Here is an 11446-nt window from a genome sequence, read left to right as displayed (position 1 = left end):
CGAACACACACCCACGTGCACAGTTTCATTTGAAATGAAAAGCTGTAACTGAAAAATTTCACATTTTGTGCATTTACACAAATCCAATACATACATGATACACATTCTTGCACTTTTAAAGAGCAATATAACATCTCAACATATTTTCAACAAGGTATATCATACATTTAAATTCACAGCATTTCTTTTTTACTTATTTAACTTCTTTAAAATACATTTCTACTGACAGACTAACACTGAATTATTTCACAAACAGTCTGATTTATAAGATTTTCCTTTCAACCAGAAACAGTACAATTACATTTAAATGAAAAATATGTACACTGTAGATAACAATGAGCTGAAAAGCTACATCACAATGACAACGGTCTGACAAATAAATACATATATACATATATGAAACAATATTAAAGTGCTAAGACAGACTTACATATTACATATTAGACTTACAATATTTATTACAATATGTGCTTTTCAGTGTTAAATGGATAAATTCTTTCATTTAAACGAATCAAATGGCTTCATATACTGCAGTTATATGTGTATGAAGCCTGTCTTGTTAACACACATCATGATAATAAAAAAAGACAAACGTCATACTTGAAAAATAAACCAACTGCAGCACATTCTGTACAGTGGTGCAAATCGTTGAATTACACTCTCGACATAACGGTCATCATTCACATCTTTGCAACAAACTCCGCAGCCTAGAACAGAGGAAGAGATGAGATTAAAACCAAGGCAGGAAATAGTGTCACACAACTGAATATTGAAGCTATAAATACAGCAAATGTATTTTTGAATTCTGAGTTCCAAAAAGTGTCACAGAGTGAGTCTCTGCTTCATTACAAGATCAGTTTCATGCTTTCCTTTATTATTTAATACAGTTCAGCTGGGAGTCTGCTGTGATCAGCTTTGCCTTTATGCAGCCTGTCATCTGACCTCCTTCTCACCTTCCTGTCTTCAGAGGAATCTTTATTGACCAGGCCCTCGTCGCTGGCCGCCTGCAGGCTGTCGAAGGTACCCTGCCTGTCCCGCTCCAACCCCGATGAGCCGCTCTCCCTCCGCCGGTTCTTCCAGGTCTCCCTGATGACCTCCAGGCAGGTGAACCTAGTGTCAGTGGTGCAGGCGTACATACCTATTGGCACAGCCAGCACCATGGCTAAAACTATCACCACTATGTGAATCAGCTTCTCCCTCTGCTCCATCTCTGTGATGTCACTCCCTGTTACGAACACGATGCACTGGCCGGATCGTGGCACCTGGTTCTTGAGGGTGACACAGATTTCATATTTGGTTGCAGGCATCAGATCAGAGACGGAGTAAGATTGAATCCCCGGGCCGATGTAGACCATTTCTTTCTTATCAGCGTCGGCACGGCCGAAGTGGATGGTGAACCAGGTCTCAGCTGGGTGGTCCAAGGCAGCAAACCATTCGATTGAGATACCACGCACTGTTTGTTTGGCGATACGGATGTCAATGTAGACGTTTTCATCCTCGGCTGCAGGCGGCGCGGGCATGCCGGGGCGGTGGGAAGACTGGGAGCCGTCAGGGGAGCGCACGTCCAGCTGGATGCTGACGGAGGAGTTTCCGATGAAGTTGACGGCGGTGCAGGTGTAGATGCCGCGGTCTGCTGCGTGCAGGGAGGGGATCACCAGCAGGGATCTGATGGTGTCTTCATCCACTCTCTCCAGGGATTCTGGGAGGACAATACAGATATACACTGTTATTATTAGAGAAATTAGAAATATAATTAGATTGAAAATGAACACAACTTATTTCCAAACATTCAAGTAAGCCAGCAAATTGTGCCACATGTGTTAATTTTAGGAACAACTGGACTCAACTCACATATGCACAACACAAATAACTGATACATGCAGCCATTAACAGCTTTAAAATAGATGTAAGGCATGCAGTTATCTTTTATATCAATTATATTATATGTTCAATTACTCCATTATCATATGATAACTAAAAGATCAGGAAAAAATAAAAAACATGTTTAATGTCTTGATCAAATTAATAGTTTTTTTTTCTGACCCAGACAATGAAATATTTTACTTTGTGGGACTTTTGTTGCAAACATGCTGTGAGCGCACTGTGAGCAACATACTGTACAGTGTAAAGAATGTTGTTTACTCACAGTTTATCATTTAATACTGATTTTGTATGTATGGGATATTTGTGATTGCCCTTGAGAAATTGAATAATATAATAAAAAGGTAAGAATTCTTCGGTCATGAGTTGGTATTTAAAGGCTTTATTTAAGCTCCTGTGAGGAGTTTTCAACTAGTTATAAAAGAGACTGAATTTAATACAGATACCATCAGCGAGAGAATATTGATCATGCAGTTATTTCATATGCCTCACTCCTGCTGCTGGGTCCAAAGTTGGCACAACCCCAAAATTCCTTAAAGGGAGCTTGGAAAGACCTCAAAATGTAATATTTCGTAGATCTGTTTCTTTCATTAATTTGATAAAAAATTCTGGGTTGTCAAAATGTATAGAGCGAAACATGTTCATTTATTAGATTTTGAATTTCAGGAAAACAGACACTGAGTATGCAGGACAAAATGCATTCATTTCAAATGTATTTGGAAGTGCAATATTAATCGGAAAATTTAAATTTAATGAAAAATACAAAATGTTTAGTTTTCACTGTTGGTTTATAAGACTCAAAGAAATGCCTAACCGGATATTTTAAACATTATTTATAGCAGACTTTATAATTTAGTCTTAAATTACTATTTTATAGAAGATGTTCACTATTAAGGACCCTTTTTTAGCAACCTGGGGAAAATAATCGTGTCCTTATTAAGGACATAGACCTGAAATGTTTGCATTAGTTTACTTTAAATTAACCAGTCTTAAACCGGTAGCTTCATTTTATGAACCCTTTGAATGTCTAGTGTAGATTTTAATGTTATTATAAAGACTGAGCCACATTTATTTCTACTTGTGCGGTCTGTTTGTCAAGCTTAAAGCACCTTAACTTGAGTGTATGCTACTCAATTTACCTCAGGCTTCTTTAAATAGACACTAGAATCAGAAGCAGCTGTCTGCTGGGTGTTAGCTGAGTTGGACTGATACTTGCAGAGATGCTCTTCAGTAAACACTCCACTAAAGGTTTAGTATAATGACGCAGATGTTTACTATATTTCACAGTATAGCCCAACATGGCTGATATTAGACTCTGGTTAATCCCCAACACTCTTAATCAACAGTGATGGTGTTGTGGGCCAATATGGAGATTGACCCTCATGTTACAGAGGAGTTAGAGATTATAATGTGTGTTTAAGTATCTAATTAAAGACAAGATATCACATGATGTGTGCATCTCACTCTTACCATGAAATCCTCTGATTATCTTCAGGCCATATGTCCACCACACCGACGGGTCCGGCCGGGCCTTAGCGAGGCAGCGCAGGGTGACGTTTGCGCCCAGGGGCAGGCTAAAGTTTGCGGACGCGGTGGACACGATGGGTTTGACGCACGCCTGCAGCTCAACCTCATGGAAGAACTTTCCCGCCCTAAAGTCCGGCCCTGAGCAGGTCAAGTAGGAGTTCATCAGTATAATCGGGGGCCTTAGAGACCTGATGAACTCCACGAAGCCCTTCAGCCGGCAGTCGCAGAGCCACGCGTTGTCGTGGAGCGCCAGGACGACGTTCGGCCCGGAAACGCTCGCCTCCCGCTCCTCCATGCTCTGCAGCTTTTGGACTAGAGGCCAGTTCTGGAAGACCTCCTTCGATATGACCGTCAGCCGATTGAAAGACAAGTCTAAATAAGTCAGACCCGGCAAATATCTTAACGCATGCTCTGGCAGGACGTCCAGCTGGTTGTGCTTCAGGTCCAGGATCTTGAGGGCCGGCGTGTCCTCGAACGCTGTCCATGGTACTGAACGGAGCTTGTTTCCCTGCAGACGGAGCTCGGTTAAGTTCCCCAAACCTTCAAGGCCCTTTGAGTTTATGACTGTGATATCATTGAAGTTCAACCACAGGTTCTCCAAGGCGGGCGTTTTTGAGAAAGCACCTCTGGGTATTTCTGTGAAGTGTGATTTTTCTATTCGGATTTTGGTCATATCATCTGGAAGGTTTTCTGGTATGGCTCCAAACGCGCTCTCCTCCATACAAACAAGAGACCTGTGATCAAAGCGGCATTGGGTCACTGATTAACCAGATGCTTCATAAACAAAATCAACTTAGATCTCGACCTCAACATACCTCTTTAATCCTATCTTTTATTTACTTAACAGGCTAGTCAAATTTCTTAAAGGCTTCACCATATGTCTTTAATTATTCGACCGTCATCCATTGACACAGTTACACAGGTTAAAAATAGCCTACCTGTGGCTTGGTTTAGATTGGAAAGTAGGTCTTACCTTCCATGACGGTCTTCTACACAGCTACACCCGCGTAAACATTGAGCAAAAGTCTCGTACGTGTGACCGGCAAACACAGCTATAACCAGCAGGTAACAAAGTGTGTCCATAGTCTGCGAAAACACCTAAAGTTAAGGACTACATTCGTGCTTAAGGCATACCGACTGCGGCAGACGGGAGAGGCTTATTAAACGTAATCCGTGACGTAAAGCAGCGCGTATTCAACAAGTGGCGTCTGGTTATTGGGAGGGACACGCGCGATTAACCTCACGATGATGGTGTCAGCAGGTCTGACCCAATAAAGGTTTAAATAGGCACAACTTTCTGATTGACCTCGAGGTGGTTGTTACTTATGTAGCCTAGTTTATAAACTACTCACGCTGTGTCTATCGTGTATGGGCCATTAAAAAACGGAAATGTTAGGGTTGTCATGGAAGCAAGAAAAACAAACCTTCATAGTTCTTCCCCCCTTTGTATCTAATTAAGTAAAAGAGTTGGCAAGACAATAATTAATAATAATGATTAATCAATAAAGCTATAAGAATGCACATATCATGTTTCAAATGGTATCTATTCACAGTTGTAGCACATAACTCTCAGCCCTATAAAAAAGGCATTATCCAAGGGCCCCTTCCCACATCCACAGCTGTTCATTCTTGTATTTACAGGGCCTCACCTCATATGTCTATCCCATCATTATGGGATAACTGCCCTTAAAAAAACAGCTGATGCAGTCAGTGACATAAATACCTGAATTTTGTCTTTCTTCAGTGGAGGCTGGATGAACTCTACAGTAAGTCCACTGTTATCGTTTTGTTTCCCAACCCTGTCATTTCCAAAAAAAAAAACTACAATATATTATTGAGCCAGTGACTTGATTTCTGTCTGGAAATGAACACTAGGCAATGGAAATGTATTTACTCTTATTCAATTTGTCCACGACAGGGTGAACATATTTTGAGGGTTGCTCGTACATTGTTTGCAGCTTGCAGGTTATTTGTTTAAAGTGCTGGAGCTTGACCACCATGACATTTTGACAGCCTAAGGTCGACTCAATATAACGTTGGACCCCCCCTCGAAAAACGAGATGGTTCATCTCAAGGGGCTGTCCATCCATAAACAGAATTTCTCACTGTAATGGTTGTGACGTTAATAGCAAAATCTCAGCTTTTTCTCTTAGAAATTACGAGGTCTCAAATGCTCTTTATGGGGATATTGACACATAAATGCTAATACATTGTTAAGAAATTATTGTCAGTATTCTCTGCAAAGACAATAAGAGGGACATTGGAGGAAAGCTTCCCCTAACCCAAAAGATGTTTCTGCAAATTGCTTATAACTGAATATAAATGGCTCTCATACAAACCTTTTATGGTATAATACAGTCACTTCTTATCTTCTGTTTGTTTTCATCTGCTGTGTTCTTTTTTCTGTCTCTATTGGGAAGCGCTATGTTAATAAACATGCTTTCTAAATAAAGTTATTAATACCAATATAGGAATACCTTAAAGTTTAACACCACCTGCGTCAAAACAATGACTGATCCAGTTGGTAAATCCACATGAATACGATCAAAAGTGTCATTTGAGCCACCCTTTTAAAATCCTTGCTGAACTAAATCCCATCCAAAACAGTGAGTTAAAAGTAGAAATTTAAAAACACACAATACCTCTATGTGGACATTTGAATATAAAAGTTTATTTGTCTGAATTCAAATAATATCATTGGACTTAAAAGATCTACATTGAATGGGGTAATGATGCCTCTAGGTGGCACTAAACAGGTACATAGAGATATTTTTAGTAGGTGTCTCATTGTGGGGAATAGAAATTATTTAACATTTTGAGTCTTCTCCACCTTATTTACAAAGTGTCATAGTTCAGTCCTTTCTGTACTTCTCTCCAGCTCCGGCTTTTCTCCATCACCAGAGTGTTGAACCATGCCTGTGTGTATATCTTCTCTGAGAACGTATGACAGATATATACAGAGGCACAGACTTAACCGTATATGTAAGTGTTCATCATCCAGCACAGTATATACAAATCATACACATACATATGTGACAAAAACACCGGAGGATCGACCTTTGAGTTCCCTTTCAGTCAGATCAGGATGTGGAGGTTTTTTCTTCGCTGGGCCATGCAAATGAGATGAGAAATGAATTCTAATAATTGTTATGCTCCTTTTGCTTTTCACATGTTGTCTTCTTACTGGCTTTGTGATAAAAAAACAAAACAATTTTTAGACATTAAAAAGTGTGTGTGTGAATATTTTCTAAAAGAATCATGAAATATTCTGCTTATGCTGTATCTTGAAGAACAAGTTCTTTTAAAATTTAAAATCTTCCTAAACCGATATTTCCATGATGGTGCAGCGAGCAAACGTCCTCTGATAGAAGTTGGCTCTCTGCGGCGGCGGTGTGGGCGGCATGATCCAGCGAGGAGGGACAGGTGGGGGGGAATCCCAGGGTGTGGGCGTGTGGGAGCGCGAGGGAGGGGGGCTGACGTCAGGATGATGCTGAGGATGAGAGTATTGGTAGTGATGCGGATACGGGCGAGGGTGGAGATGGGGATTGGACTGGTGATGGGGATGAGGATGAGGATGAGGATGAGGATGAGGGTGAGGATGAGAATGAGGATGGCGATTTGAGTGGGGATTGAGATTGGGACTGGAGATTGGATGCGGGTGAGTGCGAGGAAGATGGTGTGGAGCGGAAGCTGGAGCTGGAGCATGATGTCAGCAGAAGTACTCATTAGGCTGTCCCTCTATCTTAGCTGTGGCCTCGGAGTCCAGGCTGGAGCGGGCGGACAGCAGTCTGTTGGACTCCTCTGGGTTCAGTCTGTTCAAATACTCGCCTTCCAGGCCTTTGGCCTTGGTGCCGGGCGACAGAGTCTCAAAGGTCACATATGAGTCTTGGATGTCCTTGGATTTCTTCCCCCAGTACTTCTGGATGCGTCTCTTCAGCGCCCCGCAGCACACGATGACGGTGAGGGGGACGGCGATGATACAGGCCACTGTGATGACAATCACATTAATAAGCCTCTGGGTGCCCGTAGCACTTGCTGCTTCGTCTGTTGAAAATATGACACACTGCTCCTTTTTGGGGATCAGACCCCGCACACACACACAGGCAATGTACTTGGTCCTGGGCACCAAACCCTCAATGGTGACCCGATTCTGCCCGGCCCCCACATTGATCTTCCTCATGTCCCTCTCTCCAAACACAGCATATAGCACACTGAAAGCTGTGGTGTTCTTTGCTTTAGGGGCTCTCCAGTTTAGAGAGATGGTATTGTCTGTGTCCCCCACCACCTTCACAGAGCGGACAACCCTGTCTGGGTCCTGCTGCAGGGACGAGGTGTTGGCGGCAAGGTTGCTTAGGTTAGTCTTCTCCAGATCCAGTAGGGAGTCTGGGTTTGAAGAGGTGGCGGGCCCTGGGGTGGCTCTGTCTGCCAGGCTATAACCGGCAACTCCAGCGTCAGGACCGAGGCCAGGTGGAAGGCCTGGATCCAGAGATGAAGAGGAGGAGGTTGGAACTACATATCTGGCAACAAGTCTCTCTTGGTAGGCAGCTTTACCCACCGGGTTAGGCTTCTTAACTTTGGCTCTCTTGTCGTTGAGGGTCTGGTTCCCCTCTGGTTTTGGTGAGTTAGAGACGAGCAGAGAAATGACAGCTTCAGCGTTCCCTGCGTAGTTTGTGGCCTTGCAGATGTATTTCCCTGAATCACGGTAGGACACTGCTGGCACGCTGAGGATGGACCAGGTGATCCCCTCCTTTGAGGTTTCCTGCTGGACTGTGGAGGACACAATCGTTAAATAAATGTGCAAAGAGATGCCAAGCAGTTGATTATTCAATGTTGCATTGATTATCCTCAGTGTTGCATAACTCAGCGTTGTAGCCACAGCAGCTGTCAGTCAGACTTATAGCCTCTCTATCTCCACTGGAGGCTCTCTGTTTAATTAACAGCAGCTCTACACTGCAGACAAAAGCATCTTATCGCGGGCTCAACAGAGAGCTACACCCGGGCATTCAAAGATCAAGTGACCCACCTGTTCCATTCAGGGCTCGTCCATCCGCCTTACGCCATGTCAGGTCTGGGATTGGAACTCCAATGGTCCCACACCTGAGCAGCACATTGTTCCCCACAGCGCTCCGGACTCGTGCTACAGCTGTGTGGATGCGTGGGAGCTGACAGCGCCGCAGCTCCGCGTCACTGAACAAGACCCCTGAGACACTCTCGGGAGCTGAACACCGCAGTCTCGTGTCGATGAAAGCCACTGAGAGAGTTGGAGATTTCTGGAACTGGACCAGGTCGTAGAGCCGACAATCACACACCCAAGGGTTGTCATGGAGACCTGGGGAAGAGGGAACAAGTGAGGCTAGAAGAAAGACGAGCGTCCAGCTGTGGGCAAAGTGATGGAGCAGCCTGCAGATGGCCGATGTGGATGTTAGGATGCTAATCCTGTAAGAGGATTAACTTTTAATTCATAAACTACATCATGACCATGACTACGGCAATGATGATGAGTATGGTGGTGATGAAGGTAGTGGAGGTGGTCTGGTGGGCAAGGTCAGACTCCAGTCATCCCAGTCTCCTGTCCTTGAACGTAACACTGAAACAGACATCTAAACCTGGATGAGCTGTCTGTGTTTCTGAGATTAACAATGAAGTAAAAAGCAAAAAGTGCAAAATGAACTTTGTATGAAACCTGTGCTCTACATGTAGTTGGCTATGAAGTGCAACAACACGGTGAATGTAGTTGTTCTAGATTAAAGAAAAAAACACATGAAAAGGCCATCCACATGTAAAGTATAACTACATGTTTGTGTCCTTGGCTCTAAAAGTATTTAGTCAAAGTAAAATAAGCAAATATATGGTCATAAGTGTTCAAGTATTTGTCAGGGATAAAAAGCCCCTTTTAAGACCTTTATAGGGATATATCATAATAACTCTTTACTTTATTTTCAAGTTGTACCTTATGCTTTCACTTATGATTATAATGCCCACAGAGGGAGGGATATTTAGCTGTTGACAAAATACATTGAAAACACAATTACATATGCTTAAAAGCACATTCAGTTATTCTACCATTTATGAATGTTAATTACCTTGGTCATTAAATTATTTTTTAAACACATTTAGGGGGCACTTATTAGATCTATTAGCACCAGCGATACATTTTATATCAGAACTGCAGAAACTAAATATAATTATGTGTTAGTCATTTACTGTGTTGTGTAGCTTAAGTTTGGAAGTGCTATGCCTAAAATTTGCTTTATAACTTTTCATTAGGCACAATGTTAAACATTTTATTTGAGTGGTAAAATTCGAGATGAAGATTTGGATGAAACGAGGTTGGATGTGAGGATGAGCAATGGGTCTTACCAAGTATCATTTTGGAGCTCTCTGGCCCCTGCACAGGTTTTGCCGCCAGCCAGGTGGACAGCACCTCTGTCGGCAGGGTCAGCAGGCTGTTGCTGGACAGATCCAGGTAGGTGAGATTCTTGATGTAAGAGGTGGCCTCCGCGGGCAGCGAGGTGAGCTGGTTGTTGTGCAAATCGAGAAGTCTGAGACTGGGCATATCCATAAGAGATTCCCAGGGAAAGGCGGTGAGGGCATTCCCGTCCAGACGAAGCTCTTCCAGGTTGTACAGTCCCCGGAAACTGTCCGGGTTCAAGGCGGACAGTGTGTTGAAAGACATCCACAAGAATTCCAGACTGGAGAGGTAGTTGAAGGCTTCGCTTGGTATCCGCTGGATGGCCGTCTTCTCAATCCGCAGTTTGGACGTGTCAACAGGGAACCCGACAGGCACAAGAGAGATGTCGGGATCATTGCAGATCACGCTCCTAAAAGGGAGACATCAGAAATATGTTCTCACTTTTCTAACAAGGCAAAGACATATTTTAATGTATAAAAAAGTACATTTAAATTTAAATAATCAATCGTGTACTAGTATTGAAGTTGTAATAAATGATGTTTATACATCTAAAAGATGTAACAATATGTGATGAATTCACAGGCCGCATAAATAAACTGGCTAATTCTCAAAAATGCTCATTTCCCAGCCCACCCAAACACGCATGAAGCGCGTAGATAGGGGGGGTTGAAAGTGCCTTTGAGAGATAATCCTGCATTAAATAAAATTGGACCGTCATGCACTCCCTGAATTATCTTTTGTACACGTGTTCACCTCCATGCAAACATCTGTCCTGTTAAGAGGACAAGACCTGTCCGTCTACAAAGATGCGTATTTACGCACAAACTAGAACAAATTCTAGTGTGATTTGTCAGAAAATCACTTTCATTTGGACACTCTTCTTACCTGGCCTTTGATCCATCACTCAGGTTGTGGTAAAAACAGCTGCACTGCGCCGGACACGAGCTCACTGGGGAGAAAAGTTCACCTGTGGCCACGTAGAGCCCCAGGAGCAGGACGAGGAACATTTTGGCCAACTTTTACGCATACGCAGCTTGCCTACATGCGCCCAGTTTGCGCCCATGCACTGAAGTCAAACAGACTTGTTTTTTTCTCTCATTTACAGCAATATCTTCCGCATGGCTTTGTCCCACCGCTTCGCTGTCCCATAGTGATCCGACTGCTATGAGTCCCGAGATAAAAAGGATAGACAAGGATTAGCGAAAGGACTGGCGTTCTTTTCATTTGGATGCGTATTGCATCCCGGAATCCGATAGGCTGCGCAGAGACGTCCCTATTTATTATCACAGAAAAACACTTCCGAAATGGTCATAATCCACTGTGATGTTTGGATTTTTTTTCTGTCCCTCAAATGTAGCTTGTGCATTTGAGCCCTGCCGTGACTGTTAATCTGTAAGTGGACAGCACTTTGTTTTACCACAAGGTGGCCCCTATAGCACAGCCTGTGACTGCTACCTTTGGACCACTCAACAGATGTTCACTTAACATTTCATATCTGCCATCCCGTTTCTTTTTGAAACATTTGATAGTAGTACTATAAAACAACTAATATCCCTGCAATGAGACAATCAATAAACCATACAAACACAGTGACATTAAGACATGTTTCATGCAATGAAAAAATAA

The 11446-nt window shown here is 42.9% G+C and overlaps 2 protein-coding genes across 3 annotated transcripts; both read right to left on the bottom strand.

The window, feature by feature from the left end:
• Window positions 1–462: 462 nt before the first annotated feature.
• Window positions 463–4586, bottom strand: lrit2 (leucine-rich repeat, immunoglobulin-like and transmembrane domains 2). Of its 2 annotated transcripts, XM_061040972.1 has the most exons (4): window positions 4382–4585; window positions 3352–4142; window positions 954–1699; window positions 463–707 (listed from the first exon to the last, which is right to left on the bottom strand). In XM_061040972.1, exons 1-4 carry the CDS (start codon window positions 4489–4491, stop codon window positions 681–683), a joined length of 1674 nt encoding a protein of 557 aa, XP_060896955.1. In that variant the 5' UTR covers window positions 4492–4585; the 3' UTR covers window positions 463–680. The 2 variants fall into 2 exon arrangements, with proteins under 2 accessions (XP_060896955.1, XP_060896954.1); XM_061040971.1 differs by having other exon boundaries at window positions 463–1699; window positions 4382–4586.
• Window positions 4587–6059: 1473 nt separating this feature from the next.
• Window positions 6060–11346, bottom strand: lrit1a (leucine-rich repeat, immunoglobulin-like and transmembrane domains 1a). Its single transcript, XM_061039836.1, has 4 exons — window positions 10706–11346; window positions 9769–10229; window positions 8432–8737; window positions 6060–8175 (listed from the first exon to the last, which is right to left on the bottom strand). The coding sequence occupies exons 1-4, from the start codon at window positions 10825–10827 to the stop codon at window positions 7118–7120; spliced, it is 1947 nt and encodes a 648-aa protein (XP_060895819.1). The 5' UTR covers window positions 10828–11346; the 3' UTR covers window positions 6060–7117.
• Window positions 11347–11446: the final 100 nt, after the last annotated feature.

Source organism: Labrus mixtus, chromosome 6 (genome assembly GCF_963584025.1).
Source record: "Labrus mixtus chromosome 6, fLabMix1.1, whole genome shotgun sequence".
NCBI lineage: Eukaryota > Metazoa > Chordata > Actinopteri > Labriformes > Labridae > Labrus > Labrus mixtus.
Note: the sequence above shows the minus strand (reverse complement) of the source record. Positions and strands in the feature narration are given on the sequence as shown.